The sequence below is a fragment of the Oncorhynchus mykiss genome, chromosome 7 (genome assembly GCF_057628025.1).
Source record: "Oncorhynchus mykiss isolate SJ-2025 chromosome 7, ASM5762802v1, whole genome shotgun sequence".
Taxonomy (NCBI): domain Eukaryota; kingdom Metazoa; phylum Chordata; class Actinopteri; order Salmoniformes; family Salmonidae; genus Oncorhynchus; species Oncorhynchus mykiss.
Genome location: NC_143028.1, coordinates 37,252,853 through 37,278,145, shown reverse-complemented (window position 1 = coordinate 37,278,145; position 25,293 = coordinate 37,252,853). Strand labels below are relative to the sequence as shown.

The 25,293-nt window shown below is 43.5% G+C and overlaps 3 protein-coding genes across 5 annotated transcripts; all 3 read left to right on the top strand.

Moving 5' to 3' along the window:
• The first annotated feature begins 2,301 nt into the window (after positions 1–2,301).
• Positions 2,302–16,919, top strand: LOC110527798 (ephrin type-A receptor 2). 2 transcript variants are annotated; one of them, XM_021609314.3, is made up of 15 exons: positions 2,302–2,495; positions 4,522–4,589; positions 6,115–6,754; positions 11,295–11,450; positions 11,702–12,162; positions 12,326–12,503; positions 12,612–12,714; positions 13,128–13,183; positions 13,301–13,426; positions 13,542–13,727; positions 14,017–14,288; positions 14,508–14,657; positions 15,085–15,278; positions 15,397–15,552; positions 15,957–16,919. In XM_021609314.3, exons 1-15 carry the CDS (start codon positions 2,411–2,413, stop codon positions 16,075–16,077), a joined length of 2,952 nt encoding a protein of 983 aa, XP_021464989.1. In that variant the 5' UTR covers positions 2,302–2,410; the 3' UTR covers positions 16,078–16,919. The 2 variants fall into 2 exon arrangements, with proteins under 2 accessions (XP_021464989.1, XP_021464988.1); XM_021609313.3 differs by having other exon boundaries at positions 2,314–2,495; positions 14,014–14,288.
• Positions 16,920–19,438: 2,519 nt separating this feature from the next.
• On the top strand, positions 19,439–20,685 carry LOC110527797 (heat shock protein beta-7). The gene is made up of 3 exons (XM_021609312.3): positions 19,439–19,622; positions 19,863–19,996; positions 20,130–20,685. The coding sequence occupies exons 1-3, from the start codon at positions 19,607–19,609 to the stop codon at positions 20,268–20,270; spliced, it is 291 nt and encodes a 96-aa protein (XP_021464987.1). The 5' UTR covers positions 19,439–19,606; the 3' UTR covers positions 20,271–20,685.
• A 1,040-nt stretch (positions 20,686–21,725) lies between these two features.
• cplane2 (ciliogenesis and planar polarity effector 2) lies at positions 21,726–24,015 on the top strand. 2 transcript variants are annotated; one of them, XM_021609311.3, is made up of 5 exons: positions 21,726–22,107; positions 22,246–22,398; positions 22,502–22,626; positions 22,757–22,893; positions 23,005–24,015. In XM_021609311.3, exons 1-5 carry the CDS (start codon positions 21,963–21,965, stop codon positions 23,243–23,245), a joined length of 801 nt encoding a protein of 266 aa, XP_021464986.1. In that variant the 5' UTR covers positions 21,726–21,962; the 3' UTR covers positions 23,246–24,015. The 2 variants fall into 2 exon arrangements, with proteins under 2 accessions (XP_021464986.1, XP_090097002.1); XM_090240876.1 differs by having other exon boundaries at positions 21,745–22,107; positions 22,576–22,626.
• The last annotated feature ends 1,278 nt before the right edge of the window (positions 24,016–25,293 follow it).

The window sequence follows — 25,293 nt, the reverse complement described above, 5'->3', positions numbered from 1 at the left end:
AGGGAGAGGTTGGGGTTCAACACTCTTCTGTGGCCAGCGATCCACTCTCAACCAGGACGCATGCTCCTAAGGAGGATTAAGAAGAATGTATTATAATGGCATATGCATACTGTAATGCATTTGCATACTTCCAGAGGGTGTTAACCTTTGACATCTCTCTAGCACCACTGACAAACTGACAACACAAACCACCTCACTCAGTATCTCAGCATTTCCATACTTGAAACAGATAACATTTAGAAATAGATGGTGCGTCTCCATTTAACTATCTTCTGCCAGTAAAATGATGTCACACAGACACCTAAAAACTTTGAGCAAAAACCTACAGTGTCGAATAAAACTGAAGTGGTTGAAGAGTTTCCATTACCCATTTAGGCAAATTGTGCATTAATAAATAGGCGACAGCCTATAAGCCCTCACACCTAATTGTTTCATGTCTCGGGTAGCCCGCGGAAGCCAGCATTGATAAAATGCAATAATTGACTAATATTTGCCATATTCTAATCATTCTCATGTGCCAACATATTGCCACAGTCTGTGCCGTGGTGAAACTACTCACTAATATAGATCTGAAATAATTGGATGGTGGAACTTTCACTAATATAGATCTGAAATAATTGGATGGTGGAACTTTCACTAATATAGATCCGAAATAATTGGATGGTGGAACTTTCACTAATATAGATCTGAAATAATTGGATGGTGGAACTTTCACTAACATAGATCTGAAATAATTGGATGGTGGAACTTTCACTAATATAGATCTGAAATAATTGGATGGTGGAACTTTCACTAATATAGATCTGAAATAATTGGATGGTGGAACTTGCCAGGCAACCAGAAAAGCAAGGTGAAGCAATTCAGGCATTCTTGAAAGTCAGCAAACAAACATTATTTTTAAAGTTTAAAAATGGTTTTAGCAAGCAGTAGGCATTTAGAATTAAATGTGGAGTGGAGCTTCATAGTTACGTGATGACATCACGTGCCACCCCCCCACCTTCAAATTATCAGTCATAATTTATTTGTAAAAAACACTGTTCCATCATCATTTGTCGCAATGAAGAACATTTGACAAAGGAAAAATCCACCCGTGTCAAACAGATAGAAATGTTGCAGATCTTTAGAAAATATCTCCTATATGCGCCGTTTCCAATACACATCGCAATGAAACATTTTGTGACATTGCGTTTGTCTAATAAACCCGGGTCAATGGAAACCTGCCTAGTAATGATATATAGGCTCTTATTCTTTCTAAATGTTCTATCACGTGACCTCAACAGGACCTCCATGTGTGTTTATGGTGCGTCGTAAACGGGATGAATCATGTTATATATGCATTCTGGTGTAATGACTGACAGTCTGCGTCCTTCAAGCACAGTCCAAAAGGCACCATTATCGTCCAATTAGCATTTCACTTGTTAATACATTTTCCCCCAACAATGTTTATTCCTCCTGTTGTGTGATTAATGTCCATGTATGGTAACATATCTGTTTTCTTCAGTTGATTTTTCCATGTCTTTGTGAGGATGGCCGTTTGTCTTTGGCTCTCAGCTCAAGGGTCTCTCCTGTCCAAGTACATGCAACGCCACAAAGAGGACTTGACTCTGAAATTCTTTCAGATAAGAGTTGCTAGGTGATGGCATTATTCATGCCTTTTCTTGTGTCCCTATATTCATACCCAAATTCTGAGGTTCTTTATGAAGACTCTCATTAGTAGTCATATATTCATACCAATACCCCCCCCCCCCCCCCCCCCCCGCCCCCCCCCCCCCCCCCCCACACACACACTTGACCCCTCCCTCTCCTAGCGTGGGAAAAATGGATTGTTGAAGATGCTTCCAACTATTTGTAAGTCGGTCCTCCAGCTTGCTAATTTTTCTGAATTATAACACATGCCAAGAATATCATAAGTAAAAACCAGTGGTTTCTGGACTCTCATGTTCTCTCTTACTGCACTAATAGTAGGTGAGAAGACAAGTTGTCATGCTATTTATTACTATTGATAAGAATATAATACAGATACAATGAATATTGTATCAACATTATTCTGAGGCAGAACAGTCTGTGTGTGTGTGTATGCATGTGCGTGTGCAGTGTATTCTTGAAGGAAATGTACAAATAGACAGCACAATATTATTCATTTCATAAAAAAGCGAAATGCTCGGGGTACAGTCATTTCACTGAATACACATCCGCTCTACACAGGTAGTTCAGAGTCTAATGAGATGACCCCACCCTTCGGCATACCATATATGGATTGAGTCCACATTCCCAAAGGCGGAGCTCATGACGCCACCTGTTTCTCAATGGGACGTTCGGCTGTAACAAGGGCAGTAGACGGTAGCGCTCACAGAAGTTCGGCGATATTACGAGATCCGCACACAGAGTAATTCCCGTCAAAGTTAAAGAAATGGATTTCCGTCGTATTCGTTGTTGTTCTTTGTTTTTGTATGTATTTATTAACCACGTGTTTATTACTCTTCAATCGAAAGAACGTAAGTGCAACATTTTTCGTCTTAAATTATGTATGTAAAGAGCTTTGCTTTGTGGCCCCACATGATTGTGAGGTTTGATGAGTTGGGGGATTGGGCTGTGACATGGCACTCTTGTAATATTATTGTATATGTTTTGTATATTACAGTGCTAATACAGTGTTAACTTTAAGCTTTTCTCCTCACAATATTTTTTTATTTCAATTTCAGTGCGTTATTATTCCTATGCTAACTTGTCAATGTGGGGAAAGACCCCTCTAACAATTCCATAGGCTATTGAAAAATATTTAATGTACTGTTTGTTGAACATGGTGAAATGATGAAGATGGTTGTAAATTGTTTAGAAATTGTCTAAGAATTAGCCTTTGTTGAGTTAAAGAAAGCCAGTAAATTGTACACAGCCAAATCAAAAGTGTGAAAGTAACTCGCTGTTAGTGTTGATTTGAACACTTTTGCAGTGTGTATATGCATCCACTTTCAACAAAGTGATGTTCACACTTTCAAAAGTGTTAAAATGTTTACATTTAGACAGTGTTTCTGTAACCCTATACAGAGTACATTAAGACTGGCTGCATGAAATTCACAATGCACTGGAATGAAATATTAAGGATTTCACGATACACTGGAGTAAACTAATTAGTATTTCACTCAACTCTGGAGTGCAATATAATGAAATGGAGTATTGAGTAAAGACACATTTGTAGAGTTACCACCCATGACTCTATTTGTTAGTGACACAGGCATGGTTGTTCTTTTAAAAGGCCTATGGTTTTCACCAAATGATTTCCTAGGTGTATGCTATCATTGAAATTAAACTCTGACAATATACATGACGTATATCATACATACACCTTACTTTAATGGCCTAGTTTTATCCCAACTCAGTGGTGTTAGGAAACTCCTGGTTTACAGGCCATATCAGCCTGCAAGTCACATTATGCTGGCTTGCAAAGTGATGTGTAATTCCTGTTGGAATCCAGACATAATTAGGATATTCAAAAGTTGTAGTTTTTATTCACCTGCATTCAGAATGACTGTCAGGATAATGGAAATTGATAAAGGAGACTACCTAAACCATTTAAACTGGAACAACCATATCAGTAACGAGTGCAATAAATCAAACTAACTGATATATTTGCCTTTGTGATCCATAACATTAATAAGTCAATCAATGTACATGCAAAAACACAGACATTAAAAACAATCCTAAAAAATCTACTCGCAGTAGAGCATGCTGGGAAAGGACACTGATGGGTGTGGTTTTGATGGGACTGTTTTACTCTCCACAGTGTAAGACAATAACTCTGGTTATTAACACCAACACTAGGATTATCTTTAGACCACTGAGTGTTAATTTCACTCTTACAGAGTGAATTTAACTATTGAATCAACACTAGAAATGTAACATTAAAAAATCAACACTGGCTAATTTACTGTGTAAACTAACTTGGCTACTTCAAACATGCAGTAATGATCATTCTCAGTATTCTTCATTTTTAAAACTAGGTAATATTGCTATTTGATCAGGTTTCAAGGAAGGAATATTACTCCACATGGTTATAAGAAGCTTTTAGTTTCAATATTGGAGTGGACAGGGTCTTGTACTGAAGAAAGAGGGGATATGAGTGTAGGCTGTGTCGGACTTCCGTTGGTTCTTAGGGATGATCCCAACTATTTTCACTCCCTTTATCATGCTTTTTAACTTCCCACGCTTTTCTCAGCTTTCTTCATCCAAACATATAGTAATTAATAGTTGACGGTTTATTTAATCAGGTTTGTCATGCCAGGGCATGTCCTCTTCAATGCAGTGGGTGGCATGATATTGGGCCTATTCGGTTAATCTAGTTCTGGGTATTTCTACTGTAATAATTGTTGGCTCAGAGAAACAAAGTAACTTTGATAAACCAGTTGAAGAGTCCATTGCTAATTACATTGCTAACTACACATGTTCAATTGCTTATAAACACCATATGTCCTCATATGAATTAAGAATGTTTTCTAATAGGGCTCTCTATTTGTCTTTCTGTAGAGGTGCTGCTGGATATGAAAGCTTCTGGGGGAGAGTTGGGCTGGTTGCCCTGGCCACATGAAGAAGGGGTGAGTAGTTACATCTTGAAGTGAGGAATTATAAGGATTTCCGTAGTCTAACCAGATGGTCGATTAGGACTCAAAAAATGACATTGATCGTAAGATGTATTTCCCCTACTAGTACCCAATGGTGGTTAACCTAGGATAGATGCCACACAATGTTGATTCCAAGCCACATGTTTAAGTAGCATGTTTTAAAAGGGTCAGAAGTTCTGCTCTCCAGAGGAGTAGAATGCCAGCTATTTTCTTCACTCTCATTCCTTCAGAATAGTTTTCTGGGAAAGATGGAATGAGTGGCAGCTCGCAAAGTCAGCCATTACTGGTTTTAAAGCAACCCTTTAATAATACAACCATGAATGTCATATACATTCCAGGGTAAGAGCTGCATCTGAATTCACAGGACAGAAGTCACTTTTCTTGCATAGAGCCAACAAGTTGTTATAATTCCTACAGTACTCCACAAAAAAAAACTTTATTTTATTTGATATAAAGCGGTGATATGAATGTGGGAGGCTCCCGTCAGTCACTGTGGAACATAAGACTAGGGGAATAAGAAAGGAAGGCAGATGGGTTGTGTGGGAGAAAGGCATCCCTCTATCTATAGTTGTGTGGTTGACTGTCTAAAAAAAGCAACGGGACGTGGTTAGTGGCAGTGTGCTGACTGCTTTTCTTTTGTGACCATGAGGTTTACAGATCGTCCAATGCATTCTATTGGATTCCCCCCCCCCCCCCTGTTTTATGATGTTTCACCCCTTCTCACCAAACCTCCTCAAACTTTTGAAGCACATTTCAATTTGACTTTGGAGTGGAAGTGTTAAGAATGCACATTGTCCTTGTCTTTGATCTATATCTATCGTCTCTTCCTTCGCACACACTAAGTTTCTCCTACTGCTCTCCCAAGTCCACGAAACAGACTTGGAATAAAGCACTCACTGTGCATGGTCCAATGAAATATGCCTTTGTGGCAGCCATCTGAGGTGTTAAAATAATTCAGGATGGCTATTCTTTTAAAGCTCTGTGCTTAATTAATGGATGCCTTTAAATACTGCTACCAGGCAAGCGTTTCCTTATTTTCTCTCTCTTAAAACAGACTTAATTGTAGCCAATATCGCTGCCATGTCTTTTCCATGAGCCTATAAAAAAACAAAACAGTTTAACTGCCTTAATGCTTGGTATTCCACAAGAGTTTGGGTTTTAGTGTTATGTCTGTCTCACACAGCCACTCACATCTGTTTGTGGAAGCCACACACGTCGTTTAGCACGGCACAAGTCCAGATCAAATCCTTCCCTGGCATGTGGAAAAAAGTAGCAGGAAATTAAGCTTGAGCATTTTATAGGCTTCTCAGCAGGCAAACAGTTGTTTCATGAATAAAACAGCAAACGGATCCTTGACGAGAACAGAACCCCCTTGACGGTATTCACATTCTCTAAAACCCTCTCCCTCGTTCCCTCACTTCTGTTTGCTGCTTTTGCAACAGTGACCCTTGTCCTGTACATTGTGTTAAACTCAACCCCTGTTCTCTCTCTGTTTCAGTGGGAGATAGTTCAGACAGTGGTGAACGGCTCCCTCCTGTACACCTACAGTGTGTGTAACATCGACGCGGGGGAGCAGGACAACTGGCTCCGAACCACCTTCATCCAGCGGCGCCCAGGGACCACCCGCGTCTCTGTGGAGCTGCGCTTTGTCATGCGGGACTGCAACACCTTCGACGGCGCCTCGCTCGCCTGCAAAGAGACCTTCAACCTGCACATGTCCGAGGCCGATGCCGACGTGGGCACCATCTTCCGCAAGGGCCAGTTCCGCAAAGTGGCCACCATCGCGCCGGACGAAATCACGCGAGGCCGCGGGGCGCTGAAGGTCAACGTGGAGACACGGGCAGTGGCCCCTCTATCCAGGAAGGGCTTCTACCTGGCCTTTCAGGACATGGGAGCGTGCGTGGCACTGCTCTCCGTCAGGGTGTACTACAAGACGTGCCCGTCCACCGTGCAGAGCCTGGCCGCCTTCCCAGAGACGGTGGCGGACGCCCTGAGGGAGGTGGAGGGAACATGTGTTGAGAACGCAGTGAGCCAGGCCACCCCACGCATCTACTGCACAGCTGAGGGAGAGTGGGTGGTGCCCGTGGGACAGTGCCAATGTCGCGCAGGCTACGAAGCTGTTGGAGACTCCTGCCAAGGTAAGACTTACAGCCAGGCTTCACATATTGCATCTCTCTACACACCCCGACCCTCTGCCTGTTGTAGTGTTGGCCTAAAACGGGCTCTGTTGTATTGGGCGTTAGTTTTAAACAGTAGCTGTATTTATAGAAGCACAGGGCCTAACCACCACCCTGACTGGGTTTGAGAAATGACTGCATGGGAATGTTAATTGTAGTTTCTTCAGTGATTTCAAACACCTCAGAAATAAAAACGGTGCATTTTTCTCGATTCAGAGGAATGAATTTAGAGAAAACAGGGGAAGGTGTTTTGGACAAGTTTTTGTTTGTTTTGTTTTGTTTCGATTAAGTTGCTCTATAACACCAATGACAGAGTTTTAGGATTGTAGCACTATTTCCAAACATGTTATGGGAGAGGAACAGAGAGAGGGACTGTCTGGGAGAATATGTCAGAGATGAATAAGTATAGAGGATGTTTTTGAACGTTTTGACTGCGGTTAAGAGGTCTCCTGGTAATCATACCTGTTGCTGTTGGCCAACATTCTTTCCACTGCGTTTGTCTCTCATACTTAGGAATGAGGTGGGTGAGGAGGATACTGTTTTATAGACAAGGAAAACTGGACAAGAGGAATCTGACTATAGAGGCTTGAGGCTTACGAGTGTTAAGTTTAAATATAAGAATGTTGTTGTTTAAGAACGTGCAAATGCTTATAAACTGTCCAATCTGGGGGGGGGGGTTTAGGCGAGGAGACTGGTAGAATGAGAGACATTTGTATGTTTTAAATGTTCTATTTGAAAAGGACACTGAGTACTCCTAGAAAGAACACACTACGGTAATGAAATTGAAATGGGATGTTTGCTCACATTGTTTGTATGGAAGTCGCCATGTCTTTGGTATTCCAGGGTGTGGTGTGTTAAGCTATCAGGAGGAAACATGGGAGGGGAGGGAGACGGGGAAGGAGAGACAGTGAGGGAGGAACATTACATGATTGTATGCTCAGTGAACTGTGGGGATTTCTGAAAGGAATTATTTCACCCTCACGTCACCTCCTGTACTGATTGACTGAGGAGAGCAGTGTGGCTCGATGTGCCGACTGAAGAGTACCTGAGTGATGTGTCTTCTCCACACAGCTATTTGTGTGCGCCTGTAGCCATGGCTGCGGTGAACCACAGATTACAGGGACTGTGCTGTCACGCCCATCTCAGTCAGGAAGGGTACACTGAGTCAGTCTGTGGTTTCTGACAGACAAGAGGCTCCCTTGTTCAGCAGCCAGAGATTCTAGTCACCTTGGGTGACAGAACTAGTTAGATTGTATCTCTTTTACTCCCTATTACAGTAGTTTATAGACCAGAGGTGTTCATCTCTTACCTTACGAGGTCCGGAGTCTGCTGGTTTTCTGTACCTGATAATTCATTGCACACACCTGGTGTCCCAGGTCTAAATCAGTCCCTGATTAGAGGGGAACAATGAAACAATGCAGTGGAACTGGCTTTGAGGTCCAGAGTTGAGATTTATATAGGCCAGGTAACCAATTTAGCTCATAGTTTGACATGTTGTTACCTTACGACAGAGAAGAAACACTTCCATTTATCTAAACAGTGAGAAAGTAGTCCACCATAGCTCTAAGCCTGAGGAAGAGTACTTCAAAGGGGCTGATAGTTCCAGGCGAAAGGGGGAAGGCCAAGCTCAGGAATGTTCCAGGTCCAGAATTCCCCACCTGAAGCGGAAATTGTCAGGGAGTCCTGGAGAGGAAAGGGGTATGTTTTAATACCAGGAAAAAGTCAGATTCCAAAACCCTGCTGGACAACCTTGTGATCAGGATACAGGAAACACGTTTTTGTCACCTTTGTAAAAAACAAAAGAGAAAGGTTATTGTACAGCGGTTGTCATAACGCCTCAAAGCCTGAAGCAAATAAGTCCCAAAAAATGTATTAGGGAATTTGGGGGGGGGGGGCACACACTCAGTTGTCATAATACCTATCGAGACCTAGGCCAATCTTTCAAAAAAAACGAAACGACCGGAAAGTCCAGAAAATGGCCAAATAAAGTGGACGTGACAAACTTGTTCAGTTAATTATTACACTGATTTATAACACCGAGTCATATCCTCATTCTCTGTGTAGTCAAGCAGAAACACGTTCCTGTCCATGACAATGTATTTATGGGATTTCACCAAAGGCCCTCCGGAGAGGATCCGCTGGGAACGAGGAATTAAAGGGGAATGTTGGACCGGGCTGACTCAAATAAGCAGGTTGTCCATGACTCTGTGTGAAGTCGCGAGGGAGGGGAGTTAGTGGTTCATGGATAGTTGGTGGTCTCATGAGAGCTGGGTTAGTTAGATGTGTGGGACCGCCGGGTGCTTAGTTAGGTGTGGAGTGTAATTTAGTCAAGAGGATTAGTGCGGAGCAACAGGACAGCTTTTAGAAGGATGACATGCCCTGCTTCACTCCACTCATCCGGTCGTTAACACACGCCACGGGCTCTTTAATCCTCGTTCCCACTCGTTAGAACAATGGCCCGGCACAAAGAGCAAAACACATATTCAATTAATAGAAGCCACTGCCACCACCGCTCATTCATCAAGGGCACAGCCGCACATGAAGAGATCAACCGGGACAATGTGAGGCGTTGTTTCAGTCCAAGGTCCCCACTGTTAGTGAGGCATTATCTGAGTCAGATATTTGAATGTCCTTAAGTTTGCAAGAATATATATATTTTTTTAAATGACACTTAACACAATGCGTCAATGACAAACAACCGCGTTAACACATGCATAATAACACATATCTTTCAAATACTTTTAGTCCGCTGAAGTTTAACCCACTGCGACTTGAACGTTCTGGAAAGATTGCTCTCGTGCCACTGATATACGCAACGCGCACGCCACCGTTTTAAGGGCTCTGATGATTCAACACAATTTATTTATGGCACCACTCAATCCAAACCCAGTCACAATAGATGAATAGGGGTGGGGGTGCGTTGATACGTGACAGGAGTCCTGCTGCTCCTTTTTCAGATGAAATAGGCTGGCCTCCTTTTCTTATGCGCGAGGGGCCCTATACACCCCCACACTCCCCGGGTGACTCCCCAGAGAGAACTCCTGTTGGTACTTTAGACTTTAACCCATCCCCCAAACATCCATCTATTCATCTCAATCCCCCCCCCCTACTCAAACTCAAAATCTCGTCCCCATTATTTTATTGTGGGGCTGGTTGTAACGCAAAGGTCCTTCGGCCATAGTGATTAAGTCACTGGCGGATCCCTCTTGTCCATCACAGGTCACCCTCTTCCCTATAGAGACCAGATGAAAGACTGATCCCCTGGGGAGACATGAGAATAAAGGGAGAGAGAGAGGAGATACCTCAAAGGAACCATTCTTACGCGTTCTTAAAGTAAACAATCGATCCCACAAAAAGAACGTTTGCGTTTAGGCTCCAACAACACAGTCGTTCAACAACATCTCCCCTCTAGCAGTTCTTCCTCCAGACTTCCTCTCCCCCTGCTCCATCCTGGCATGTTGTCATTTGCCATCAGAGGAAAAGAGGAAGGAAGGAAGCGAAACGTTGCATTGCATTTCTTGCATTCTGGTTTCTGTCCAATACACACACACACACACACACACACACACACACACACACACACACACACACACACACACACACACACACACACACACACACACACACACACACACACACACACACACACACACACACACACACACACACACACATTAACCCCCACAAGTTCTGGAATGGAAGGTACATTTTTTCTCTATATTCTACAGGTCAATTAAAAATTGCCAGCAGTAACCATGTTGCTAGGGCTCCTCAAACAATAACCACGTCTACATTCACAGTGCTAATCAAAGGGCTAACCAGACCCTTCTTTTACGTTGCTGCTACTCTCTGTTTATAATCTATGCCTAGTCACTTTAATTCTACCTACATGTACATATTACCTCATTTATCTTGACTAACCAGTTCCCCTGCACATTGACTCTGTTCCGGTGCCCCCTGTATATAGCCTCACTTGTTATTTTACTGCTGCTGTTTAATTATTTGTTACTTTTATTTTCTATTTTTTTTTAAACTTATCTATCTTTTTACAAAACACTTATTTAAAAAAAAAAATCTTAACTTCTTAAAGCATTGTTGGTTAAGGGCTTATAAAGTAAGCATTTCACTGTAAGGTCGAACACCTGTTGTGTTCGGCGCATGTGACAAATGCAATTTTATTTTATAGTTCAAAAGTGACGGGAAGGACAGAGTGATTATCTGCTGTGCTTAGTGTTTCCTTGGCATCCAGTTGACAAGTGTGACTTGAGGATGGAACCTGAGGATGGAAAGGACAAGTGGAAGCAAATCGTCAGGAAAATCCTATTCCATTCTGTTTAAATACAAAGGTCTGGTTACAGTTGAACCGCAGCCTGAGTTTCCTTCCAAGCCCCAGGGCACTGACAGAGATACCGTGTTGTTGTGTTGTAACTGAATCGCTCTCGCCCCAATGTGTCTATACATATTGTACTAGGACTAATAGTGACCCTCCTTTCTCTTTCAGCGTGTACGCCAGGCTCCTTTAAAGCGTCCTTGTTCAGTGAATCCTGTGAGGTTTGTCCGGAGAATACTGTGCCATCTACAGCCGGCGCCTCCCTGTGTCCATGTACGGAGGGATTCTACCGCTCCCCATCAGACCCTCTTACGTCAGCCTGCTCTGGTAAGAACCATGGCCAGATAGTCGGCTACAGCAGGGCGTACCACCAACAAAGGTTTTAGCCACTTCTACGGCTTTTCCTTCAGTTATTCTGTGGCCGACCCATGGTTTACCTCATACCCTCATACAATACATTGTCTTTATATCATCGTCGTGGTGATAGAGGAATCTGAGGATTGTTCATCGGGTGTATTAGCATGTCGGAATGTCTCGTAATAACTCTGTCTACTCTTTGCCTCCTCCTCCTCCTTTAGCCCCGCCCAGCGCCCCTCGTGACCTGGCCTCCACCACTCTGTCAGCGGACGGCAGGCTGCAGCTGTCCTGGAGCCCGCCGCTGGTGACAGGAGGCCGCCGGGACATTTGCTACAGCGTGGTGTGCGAGCGCTGCGCCGGGGCCCTGTGTGTGCCGTGTGGGGAGAAGGTCCGCTTTCAGCCCGACCCCACGGACCTCCAGGACACCGTGGTGACAGTCAGCGAGCTGGAGCCCCATCTCAACTACACGTTCACTGTAGAGGCCCGCAGCGGAGTGTCTCAGTACAGCAGCCAGAGACCCAGCAGCACCATCACCACCGCTCTGCACTTCACTGATCCCCCCAAGGTGACGTCCATCCGTCTGGACGAGCGGAGCACCACCAGTCTGTCTCTGTCCTGGGCTCTGTCCCGCCGAGCACCATCCCACGTCAACCACCGCTATGAACTCATGTACCGCAGGAAGGTAAGACATACAAAGGCACTCTCTCTCTCTCTCTCTCTCTCTGTCTTCTATCTCTCCATATCAGTCCCACATGAAACTGACACACAGCACGTCTAATAGTACTAGTGTAGCTCTATAGTGAATCCCCTCTCAGTCCTCCTCTCTCTCTCTCTGTCCCGCGCAGGAGGACGACAGTGAGCGTGATGTCACCACATACACAGTTCTGGTTCTTGAGAAGAGTTTGGTGCAGATCAGTGACCTCTCCCCTGGCACGGCCTACATGTTCAGAGTCCAGGCTCTTAGCCCAGAGGGGAAACCAGGGAGTTACAGCATGGAGCATGAGTTCAAGACCCTGCCCATGGGTAAGTGCCCAAGAAACTGGAGACTGTTATTTTTCTCCAATGTCCAAATAAGATTTCTTTGCCACTCGAGTGTGTTGTGGTCTAACTGTGTTCTCTGGGGGTTTTCAGCGGAGTCTCAGATCCAGAGCAACTCCACGGTGGTCATGGGAGCTGTAGTAGGAGGAGGAATCATGCTGCTGGTTGTTGTAGTCGTTCTACTACTACACAAACGGTTAGAACACACTACTGCTATCATATCCCTCTGTCCTAAGATAGTATATGATTATGGGTGGCTCACGGGCCAGAGCTGATTGAGAATGTAATGCCATGCCATCTGTAAGATGTTTTTTTACCAGAGTAGCTGTTGAAAACTGTAACCGTAGCTGACTGAGTCTGTGGCTGAAAATGAACTTGCCCTTTCCACTCCGGCAGCCTGCCTGTGATAAAATGGATGGACGCGGTTCAACCCTGAGAGGGGATAGACGAAATGAAAAGCCACGTCGTGGCTCTAGCTAAACTTGTCTAGTCACCACAGGAAGCATGTTTATGGGTCTCTAGGCTATTTAGTTAGGGATGCCTTGATATGAATGCCTTAGCATTGCCTATTGTCTGACCAGTCCTGATAGTTACTGTGCTTCCTAACAGGAGACTGAACTTCCGTCACCGACAGCGATCAGAGGACCCCTACTTCTCCAGTTCAGGTAAGAACCACATCACCCGTGAATATGTACCTAGATTAGATTAGAGACGTGTCCTACCCGAAGAGATTATCTCCCATCTCCACCGCCTTCACTAATTGTCTTTCGCACTTCCTCAAGATCAACTGAAGCCCCTGAAGACCTACGTTGACCCACACACGTACGAGGACCCCAACACGGCTATCCTGAAGTTTGCCAGCGAGATTAATCCCAGTCTGGTCAATAAGCAAAAAGTCATTGGAGCCGGTAAATGTCCAAACAGTTTACAGTAACATTTTGAACAGATCTCTCCGATCCCCTAAACCTCAAGATGAAGATTGCTGTATTAGTGTTCATCTCTGTGTGCGTTTCCGTTTCTCAGGTGAGTTCGGTGAGGTGTACCGCGGTCTGATGAAGGCTCCAGGGAGAGGAGAGGTGGCGGTGGCCATCAAGACGTTGAAGCCAGGCTACACAGAGAAGCAGAGGCAGGACTTCCTAAGTGAAGCCAGCATCATGGGCCAGTTCTCCCACCAGAACATAATTCGCCTGGAGGGAGTCGTCACCAAGTGTGAGTCCCTGCTCTCAGAAACTGGTGGTGTCTCAAATGGCACCCTATGCCCTATATAGTGCACTACTTTTGACTAGACCCCTATGGGAACTAAAGGGACTAGGGTATCATTTGGGACATGGCCACTGATTGACTACTGATTGATCCTCTACTGAGTCACTGAATAGTCATTTGTGAGTTATTGTCCTTATCTAGCAGAGTCCCATATCTCCCATCTCCTATCCATGTGCCTCATTCGTTGACATGAAGAACTAAAATTTGCCCCTTTTCTATTTATTTATTCAAGCAGTCAAGCATGCCATGATTGTGACGGAATACATGGAGAATGGGGCACTTGACAACTATCTAAAGGACCACGATGGGGAGATTTCCTCGTACCAGCTGGTGGGCATGCTGCGTGGCATCGCGGCGGGCATGAAGTACCTCTCTGACATGAGCTACGTGCACCGAGACCTGGCTGCCCGCAACGTTCTGGTCAACAGCAACCTGGAGTGCAAGGTGTCTGACTTCGGCCTGTCCCGCGTGCTGGAAGACGATCCCGAGGGCACCTACACCACCAGCGTGAGTCAACCCTCCTTAGTACTGATGCTTATGTATGGGTATCACAATCTACCATGTGCTTTGCAATTTGTAGCCTAGTTATGTCTTTACATATTATTGGGAACAATGGATGAATAATGCCATCAGTGAGCCTCCTGAAACCTTTACGTTAGTAATAGCTGGTGAAAACATTCCTTTCAGTCTCATTCTTATGATGTGTTCTTGTTGCTGTTCCTTCAGGGAGGGAAGATCCCCATCCGCTGGACCGCCCCTGAGGCCATCGCCTACAGGAAGTTCACCTCGGCCAGCGACGTATGGAGCTTCGGCATCGTCATGTGGGAAGTCATGGCCTTCGGAGAGCGACCCTACTGGGACATGAGTAACCATGAGGTAGGTCCTACGCTTAATCTGTCACGTCTCAGGGAAATGACAGGGTGCTGTAGGTTTGGATAAACACAAGGCCTCTGATGCATCACCTCTGGGTATTTATTCTGGGTGCATAGTGTTTAAAACAACCCACTCAAGGCCACCAAGCCAAAATAGTTCCCACAGTCCCTCTTCACATAAAACTGTTAGTGTCCTCACATTATACCCTGTTGAAGACAGCTTGTCTGTCGAAACGTTGGACTTAAACATGTTTTGCATCTGAGCTCCTAGAGTGTGCGGCTCTCCTTTATTTAAAAAAAAAAGTGTCCACACATTAACACAAAACATGTTCTTAGAGTCTGTTGGCCTAGGCGTGGTCTAAGACAACAGTGGGCAATAAACACAAGCTCTGGGAGAACACAGTCCAAACCCCGCTTCCTCCTCTCCTCAGGTGATGAAGGCAATTAACGAGGCCTTCCGGCTGCCTGCGCCAATGGACTGTCCATCCACCGTTTACCAGCTAATGCTGCAGTGTTGGCTCCAGGATCGCTCCAAACGACCCCGGTTCCCTGACATCGTTAACATCCTGGACAAACTGCTCCGGAGCCCAGAGTCTCTGAAAACCATCGCTGACTTTGATCCCCGGTAAGATGCCAATGAATGAAGCTGATCTCCCCTGGACTTGACAGTTTATCTTGTTCAAATCACATACTGTAAATGTAACACTTACTTACCAATATATTTCCATGTTCTTACCCCACAGTGTGTCCATCCGCCTCCCCAGCACCAGTGGCTGTGACGGCTCCCCCTTCAGGTCTGTGCCGGAATGGCTGGAGTCCATCAAGATGAGCCAGTACACTGAGAGCTTTGCCTGCGCTGGAATCACAACCATGGAGCAGGTGCTGGCCATGAAGCATGAGTAAGTACTACACACATGTTCAGTGACCACATGGCACAGATGCATCATCCTCACCACATTGCAGGGCTTAGTTGGCACCCTGCCACATTTGAACATACAGTAAAAGTATTCAGATCTTTGTTAAGCATTTGTTGTCCGGTATGCCACACGATCAGTAATGGAATGCGACACTCTCATTCACTGAATGCTGCACCCCTCCCGCCCGGCCCCCCGCACCCCGCCCATCTCATTACCCCATACCATTCCTCACTGCCCCACCCTCAAAAGCATCATTGTACTCGGCTCCAACGGAATATATGACTTTCCATATTTTGCTGTGTCATGTTCAGGTCGGAAGTCGCAAAGGCAATCATATTTTATACTTTCCCTTAACAGCTCCTCTCTCTATCTGCCTTCTCTCGCAGTGACATCAGGAACATTGGCGTGAGGTTACCAGGTCACATGAAGAGAATCGCCTACAGCATCCTTGGACTTAAAGACCAGATCAGCTCACTTAGTGCTTGCAGTACAGTGTTTGCCGTGTGAGACCCCCCCCAGCCTGAGATTCCCCAGAATAGGACTGCACTGAACATCTCATTTCACTGTCACACTTAATGGAGCAAGTTGGGTTGAGCATGGGTGTACTAATGTCAGAACTACGCTGCTTTAGACTGATCAGCGGCATGATTGAAGAGGACCCCGCCAGCCAGCCAATCAGAAATGGCGTGTAAAAACGTTGAAGTACCCCATGACAAGAGACACTGAGAGATCTGGTTACAGGTTACAGAAAAAGTCATGTATCAAGAACGTTTTATATAATCAAGTGTGGAAATACTGTATAATGGCAGTTAGGAAACCACAGCCTTTTGAAATGGCCGTGTGATGACTCGGGAACAGGAAGGATGGCCCCACTTTGTATTTTTCTCTGAACTCGAAGTCTGACAAACAAGAGACATTCAAGCTAAGGCATTCCAGGACCAGGGCTCCCTCCTCCTCAAGCACTCACTTATTCCACCAGTGACTTCTGGACTCATATTAGTTTTTTTTATAAAGATTTGAGGCTCTGAAATAACAGATGGATAGATGAGAATGCCTGTCTGCTCAAAATGACAGGTTTATTGGTCTTTGGAATATTTCCGCTCAGGGCAAGAGATCCGATACTCTTTATCTTTTCCGTTTGATTTTATAGGTTCCATTCCGACCGCAATCCACCTCATATACTTTTCTCCTACATTTTCAAATCGTTTTTTTCATTTTTCATTCATTTCTCTAGTTTACAGTTTGCCTCCATCTAGTCTTATAGTGGTTCTTCCATTATTATTTAATATTTATTGTATTTTGTATTTATTATATTTGTTTTATTAAAAAAAGACACTGATCTGGCACATGTTTGTAAATATGTATTTTTCAGTCCAACAACATCAGCGTTGCCTTGGGACTGAATCGCTTGTCTGAATTCAATCAACGAGCAGAAAATACATTTTGGTACATGAAACACGTTAAAAAGAGGCAAGAATGTTTGATTGAAATAGATGAATTGAAATTGAGTTTTCCTTGACACCCACCCTCCAAATCAAAGTTGGTTGTGTGCACAGTTTACCAGATGTTATAGCAGGTGCAGTGCAATGCTTGTTTGACTAGCTCCTAACAGTGCGGTAAAACGTCAAACAAGCACACACATAATCCAGAACTAAAATCAAGAAACGTCAGAATGAATCCAATTAACAATCTCAAATAACACAGTTAGCTAATACGGTTGTCGAAGCAGAGTCCGCTTCGATGTCAATTGGTGACTGTACCATGGTAGTCTGAAATGTCACATCTCCACTCTACTGTACTTCATCAAATATGCATCACGGGCTACTGAGCCCCTGCTACATTCCCTGTATCTGGGGCTTCGCGTTCATTCCTCTTCAATGAACAATTGACTCATCATTTTGAGTTGGACAACAATTATAGAACGTTTCTAAATGTAATACTTATTATTAACACATAGTGTGTTTATCCATTTCAACGTTTCACATCCACCATGTTTATGTTGCATGAATCTACAGTGGGGCAAAAAGTATTTAGTCAGCCACCAATTGTGCAAGTTCTCCCACTTAAAAAGATGAGAGAGGCCTGTAATTTTCATCACAGGTACACTTCAACTATGACAGACAAAATGAGGGAAAAAAAATCCAGAAAATCACATTGTAGGATTTTTAATGAATTTATTTGCAAATTATGGTAGAAAATAAGTATTTGGTCAATAACAAAAGTTTATCTCAATACTTTGTTATATACCCTTTGTTGGCAATGACAGAGGTCAAACGTTTTCTGTAAGTCTTCACAAGGTTTACACACACTGTTGCTGGTATTTTGACACATTTCTCCATGCAGATCTCCTCTAGAGCAGTGATGTTTTGGGGCTGTTGCTGGGCAACACAGACTTTCAACTCCCTCCATAGATTTTCTATGGGGTTGAGATCTGGAGACTGGCTAGGCCACTCCAGGACCTTGAAATGCTTCTTACGAAGCCACTCCTTCGTTGCCCGGGCGGTGTGTTTGGGATCATTGTCATGCTGAAAGACCCAGCCACGTTTCATCTTCAATGCCCTTGGTGATGGAAGGAGGTTTTCACTCAAAATGATACATGGCCCCATTCATTCTTTCCTTTACACGGATCAGTCGTCCTGGTCCCTTTGCAGAAAAACAGCCCCAAAGCATGATGTTTCCACCCCCATGCTTCACAGTAGGTATGGTGTTCTTTGGATGCAACTCAGCATTCTTTGTCCTCCAAACACGACGAGTTGAGTTTTTACCAAAAAGTTATATTTTGGTTTCATCTGACCATATGACATTCTCCCAATCTTCTTCTGGATCATCCAAATGCTCTCTAGCAAACTTCAGACGGGCCTGGACATGTACTGGCTTAAGCAGGGGGACACGTCTGGCACTGCAGGATTTGAGTCCCTGGCGGCGTAGTGTGTTACTGATGGTAGGCTTTGTTCCTATGGTCCCAGCTCTCTGCAGGTCATTCACTAGGTCCCTCCGTGTGGTTCTGGGATTTTTTGCACACCGTTCTTGTGATCATTTTGACCCCACGGGGTGAGATCTTGCCCAGCAACAGCCCCAGATCGAGGGAGATTATCAGTGGTCTTGTGTGTCTTCCATTTCCTAATAATTGCTCCCACAGTTGATTTCTTCAAACCAAGCTGCTTACCTATTGCAGATTCAGTCTTCCCAGCCTGGTGCAGGTCTACAATTTTGTTTCTGGTGTCCTTTGACAGCTCTTTGGTCTTGGCCATAGTGGAGTTTGGAGTGTGACTGTTTGAGGTTGTGGACAGGTGTCTTTTATACTGATAACAAGTTCAAACAGGTGCCATACAGGTAACGAGTGGAGGACAGAGGAACCTCTTAAAGAAGAAGTTACAGGTCTGTGAGAGCCAGAAATCTTGCTTGTTTGTAGGTGACCAAATACTTATTTTCCACCATAATTTGCTAATAAATTCATTAAAAATCCTACAATGTGATTATCTCAAATTTTTTGTCTCATTTGTCTGTCATAGTTGAAGTGTACCTATAATGAAAATTACATGCCTCTCTTATCTTTTTAAGTGGGAGATCTTGTACAATTGGTGGCTGACTAAATACTTTTCTGCCCCACTGTATATGCTATCTCAAACCTTTATTAATGTCCAAATGTGTGGGCTAATTTATTATTTTTCTTGTTATGTACCTCTTCAAAAGAATATGCCGTTTTGCGCTCTGGACGGACCTAAATGGTAAATGAAGATAGATGAATAGAGGAGATAGAGGTGTAGGAAACGACAGCCACTGGCCCCCAGCTCTCGTTCTCTCTCCTACGATAAATATTGCACATGGTTATCCAGGCAGCAAAACATTCACCCACCCTGCCTCACACACACCAACAAAAACAGACTCCATCTCACACACAGTATAAAAGACGGTACGCGTAGTGGACAGTGAAGTGTCCTCACAGTAAAGCATTGGGCGGATTAATACAGTGGAAAACTGCTGAATATTTGCCATTTCCACCATCTACCTCCTCACTTCAACTTCAAAATCCCGCATGGAGAGAACTCAAGGTAACTTCCCACAATAATTTAGGATCTTCCTCACACTGTTCCAACAATAACAATAAAGTTGCAGGTCCGTTCAGAAGATGTGTTGTTTTACCTGTGTTATGACTAACTTTACAGGAGACATTGATAAGAAATAGAGGGGCTTATGTAATACTACAGTTAATTGTGGTGAGGATGAAAACTAGCTGCAGTGTGAGTGTGCATCTGAGGGGTAACAGAGGTGTAAATGGCTGTTATTTTCAGGCCACTCTCATCCTACGGGGACGATCCAGTCGATGGGAGACATGTACCTGTTCACAGTGGATGTGAGTGAATACTCTCCAGAGGATGTCATCATCACATCGTCAAACAACCTTATAGAAGTCTATGCGGAGAAGGTGAGCTGAAGTTCCGGTACATCAAACACTTTTTGTGTATAAGTTATTTTTGTTACCAAATGTACATCTGTTTTTTTGTTTTTTTGTTGATCTCCCTTACATTCCTCCTCTTCTCATCATTTGTTCTCACCAGCTAGCAGAGGATGGCACGGTTAGGAACACTTTTGCCCACAAGTGCCAGTTGCCGGGGGATGTGGATCCCATGTCTGTGACAACCTCATTGGAAAACAGTGGTGGCTGTCTGACTCTGACTGTCAAAGCCAGAAGAAATTAGTCTTCCATAGGATGTGGGAGGCGTTGAAAAAGTTTAAACACACACACACACACACACACACACACACACACACACACACACACACACACACACACACACACACACACACACACACACACACAGAGAGATCTGGTTGCATTAATTCAGATGATTGTATTCAAATAATTAATTTAATTTAATTCACATTAAATTCTAACTTGGGGAATGGGGTGGGGCATAATGTCCTTAGGACAACATCTATTCTTGAATGAGGCCCCCGGGAATGGTGCTCCGCAGTGCCTAATTTATTCATTAAGTTGGTATATGTTTTAAATGATTTTAATATAGCCCAATGTTTGTTTATTATTTAATGTTACGTCTGTCAGTTCCTCTAAGATAATTTCCAGAATAAACAAATCAAACACCAGCAATGGAAGTCAATAACATTTTAAATTACTGCCTTTACTTTGAAAGTAACCGGAAGTTAAGTATTTTTTTGTTGTTGCAGGAAGTAGGTTGTCATTAGCGTCACAGCAGCAGAACGGTTATTATAAGGTGGAGAATATTGAGAAATGGTTGGAGCTTAAGTAAATTAATGTAAATAACATAATAGCCTACTGGTAAAAAATATAAGCTTATTTTATGAGTCTTGTTAATTTACTGTTGTTATTTTTCAAGGATGCAATTTTGAAATGTAATGTTTAAGAAAAGTCTTACTGTATTTTTGTTTAATTGCACAAACAAATTGCACTGTACAGGAAAAACAATCGATTGTGTGTCCAGTCAAGTCTACTCACTAGTGTCCCTAGAACACAAAACAGGCGAGTTTAAACAAAAAGCAAGGTCATAGGAAGTGTTGCTGGACTTTTATTGTGGTCAAACAGCTTAAATGGGGTGCCTGGACACAAATATAGCACTGCGTCATAGGACGCATTGTCATACCAAAATACCTTTAATGTATAATACAAATGCCTTATTATCTTCTTTCTGGTGGACACTTTGGAAAATATACAACATACTATATGTGTATTCAAAAAGTCAATAGAAATGCAAGTACATTTGGTTTAAAGAAAGCATACTTTATTCATAACTCTATAAATCAATCATTTATAGGCGTACAGTTTATTGCATTGGGGGCTATGGAGTTGGTGGAGTAGAAAGTGTTGCTGGGTATTTAGACCAGAGTCCCCAATGAAATAACACCATATATAGACTCTACTGAACCCACTGAGTATTCCCAACCCCACTTTTACATCGGCACATATAATACTTGTTTCTCTATAAGAAATATGTTTTTCATATAAAGTGTTTTGCATTGAAGGCATTTATTTGACTTGCAAATGTTCGATAAATATGAACAAATATGCTAATGTTTAGACAATAATTTTTCATATATTATTTTTTTTTAAATACAAGTTAATTACATTTTTCTACTTACGTGAGTGACTTATATGTAGGGAAATTCCGTGACCCGGAAGTACTTAGAAAAAGAAACGTCTTAATGTTGATGACGAGACGCTGGGTTGGGTGTCAAGGTAACAACGCTCATTTTTAGTCTCCTGTTCTCACAATTTAGTCGCGCAGCGCTACGGTAACGTCAATGTGTGTTAAAATATAATTCATGAACTTCAAAAGGTGCAGGTGGTCCGGTCGGGTACTCATGCAGGGACTCCTTATGGGGTTGTAGACGTGCATAGAGCAGATTCTTTATAGATGCCACGCCAGTGCATAGTCGAACCACACGATATGGCACAAGTCCTCGATCCTGGGTCGATTGTTGTAGCCGACTGGCACCGAAGTGCAGATAGCAAGGAGTTCTTCAGCAGGATTCTACACAAGAAAAAACGTAGAAACTTTGGTATGTTTCTTGACTTAGTAGCTGCTAAGTTGCCATGCTTGTATATCATCCATACATTATACCGTACACAGTTAGCCTTATATTGATTCATTAACTTTACATTTTAATACAGCAAATATATTTCAAACAATTTTCCAGGTCTTCTGGAGGCTATAGTGATGCCCCCTAATGTGTCTGTGGACACTGTTCACTACAAGATCTTCCTATCAGGAAAGAGTGGGGTGGGGAAGACTGCTCTTGCTGCACGTCTAGCTGGATTCAATATTCCCAACATGCACTATGAAACTACAGGTAGGCCTAGTGCAGCTGTGAACATTTGGCATAATACCTGGATATTGTGGGTTAAATTAACATGTGCTACAGGGCGTTTCTCAAGTAACAACTGTTCTTGTAGGCATTGAGACCACAGTGGTATATTGGCCTGTGAAGTTGAGGGAGAGCGGTCGTGTTCTGTTTTTCCGCTTGCAGCTATGGGACTGTGGAGAGAACGCCTTACGCCGATTTGACCACTTGCTTCCGGTATGCTTGAAGTATCACAAGCTTCACCTAGCACAGAAAAAAAGCATAGTAGCATTAAAAAAAACGGCACAATGTTTTGGTGATTCATATGAACAAAAATGATATAATTCCCTTTTCCTGTGCATCTCAGTCCTGTAAGGAGCAGGTGGATGCCATCCTCTTCCTCTTCTCCTTTACTGACCGAGTGTCCTTCGATGATCTGTCCAATCAGATCGCCAGAGGGTCTGAATCTTGCGACAGAGTTGTGAAATTGGTTGTTGGCACCAAGTATCCTTACATTGTTCCCTTTGTGTGTGTGTGTGTGTGTGTGTAGTTGACCGTTTTGTGACCGACTAATATCCACTACCCAGAATTCTTTGTTCTTGACAGCGACCTCAGATTTGACCTGTTCATGCATACAGATGTGACGGAGAGAGAGGTGACTCGGTTCCAGGAGGTCTGGGGGTTGCCTGTGTTCCGTATGGGGGGTGACGTCAGCAACGTCAGTAACCTGGGTGAGGTAGCCCCCCTACTGAACTGCCTGGCAGAGCACCTGTGGCACCAGGACTGTGTGGCTACCAGGTCTACCATCCTTCCAGTCGCCACACAGTCAGAGGCTGCTACTGTGGTACATGTATGAAATCCAATAGGTTGAGACAATTGTTTTCATCTCCTACTCCACTGCTGTGGTGCACTCAACAGAGATATCCTGGATTACCTTCTCACATAGGACTGTGGAGAAACAGGACCTGCATTTGAGTTTATTGGGCCTTTGAACATGTTCAACTTTGTGAGGACAAGCATTCATCCAGGCTTGGAAAATGAAACTTGAGGTAAATGGTGAATCGCAATGTTGGGTTTTTCCTTTTTAGGAACCACTGCCACCTATAAGTTAAACAGGGAGAAGAAGCAGGCTGTGTTTTTTTTTTTAATCAATCTGCATTTACACATTTTTCAAAGTTGTGATCTTGGTAAACAGAAGGGATACAATTAGTAGCCAGTGTTGGGGAGTAGTGAACTACATATAGGTAAACTAGTAATTTAAATACATTTTGCAGTAGCATGGTGGTAGTTAAACTAAATTCAAATCTAGGTAGTGTTTTCAGTAGTTAAGAACTTTTTTTTGGTCATGTAGCAGTATAGCTAACTACTGGAACTATGAACAACTTTTTTTGCAAAAATAAAATATGGGTGAAGTAGGCAAGAATTTCTTTTTTGAGGCATTTAGACCTGCTTAATTCTCACTTTTCGTGTTTTAGGCCAAATTACACATTCTGTTAACATCTGACTCCAGAGTGATATTATGTTCTTGCAATTTGTAGTCTGACATTTCAGATTGAGATATGATTTATAATGTAGTTTGGATGTAGTGAACTTTAACTTCAGTTAAATAAACTATTTTTCTAAAGGGTAGCTTAACTTCCAGTGTGAAGTAATTTGTAGCTTGGTAAACATTTTCAGAGTAGCTTCCACAACACACTGACATTGCCAAAATCCATTGTCCGGGTAAACCAGTTCCTCAATTTGCAGAACCCCCTCTTCGCACTCCGTCACCACCTGGTCTCCATGGAGCATTGGAGGATAGAAAGAGAGAACATAGGATTGTTGGCTAACCAATTGACCTCTACGTTGTCTACTGCTTCAATGGCCTCTTTCAGACAAGGGATCTGAGTTTTGCTTAGTCAGCTTCAGGATTCTCTGCAATGACTTCAGAAACCCGCAGCATTAACCTCAACAAATTCCTCTATACCAGACCCCCAACCAGTGGAGCCAGGGACTTGCACCACCCAATACTGCTGCTCCTGTCGCTGTAGACTCCGATCTCCGAGGCCTGCTTACCTCCATGATGATCTTCAGACAAGACAGAGAAAATAAACTGACAGCAATAGAGTGATGAGGGTCTCCTGGTGCATCATGTTGGTCACATATGGCATGTAGAGGGATCAGAACATAGGGTCGTGATGGAGCAAGAATCTCTCCAACCTGAGAGATCGCAGAAACCTGCAGGTATCATCCTAAAGCCCCATAACACACAAGTTGGTATAAAATGTCAAACAAATGGAGATGGAGGATTTGGTTTGAGCAAACGGAACAGGAGTTGACATAGCGAATAACATCCTGCGCCAAGGTAGGCCACCAATACTTCTCGGAGATCGATTGAGTAGTACGAGAAATACCTGGATGCCAAGCGACGACAGCTGTGCGCGTCCAGGTCAGCAGACGATGTCTTATCCCTGTGGGAACGTAGATGCGCTCAGGAGGACAGATAGTGGGTGCGGGCTCCCTCTCCAGAGCCTGGGGAATGTCCACATCTACGTCTCAGACCACAGGGGCTACGACTCGAGAGGGATTATGGGACCCTCCTGAATTGGAGAGATGGGACAGGGCATCGGCTTTGGTGTTCTTTGAACCTGGGCGATAGGTCGTGAAGTCAAATCTTGTGAAGGGCCCACCTTGCTTGGCGCGGATTCAACCTCCATCAGATCAAGTCTACAGGTGGTGCCTTCTGCCCATTTAATAATTAATTTCCCCTCGCCCTGCCATAAGGATAGAGCTGACAAAAACAAGTCTGCTTAATTCACTAACTCGTACGTTTGCAGCAAAGAACAAATATAAGACAGATTAGCAAAACATGACTAATCTTTCAACACCCATTCTTTAGAAATATCAAAAACCACACACATACAA

Coding starts and splice junctions, on each gene's coding strand:
- LOC110527798 (XM_021609313.3), top strand. CDS start 2,411: ATGGATTTCCGTCGTATTCGTTGTTGTTCTTTGTTTTTGTATGTATTT. Junction 2,496..4,521: donor TACTCTTCAATCGAAAGAAC/GTAAGTGCAACA, acceptor GTCTTTCTGTAG/AGGTGCTGCTGGATATGAAA. Junction 14,289..14,507: donor AGGGCACCTACACCACCAGC/GTGAGTCAACCC, acceptor CTGTTCCTTCAG/GGAGGGAAGATCCCCATCCG.
- cplane2 (XM_021609311.3), top strand. CDS start 21,963: ATGCCACGCCAGTGCATAGTCGAACCACACGATATGGCACAAGTCCTC. Junction 22,399..22,501: donor CATGCACTATGAAACTACAG/GTAGGCCTAGTG, acceptor CTGTTCTTGTAG/GCATTGAGACCACAGTGGTA. Junction 22,627..22,756: donor GATTTGACCACTTGCTTCCG/GTATGCTTGAAG, acceptor TGTGCATCTCAG/TCCTGTAAGGAGCAGGTGGA.
- LOC110527797 (XM_021609312.3), top strand. Junction 19,997..20,129: donor TAGAAGTCTATGCGGAGAAG/GTGAGCTGAAGT, acceptor TGTTCTCACCAG/CTAGCAGAGGATGGCACGGT.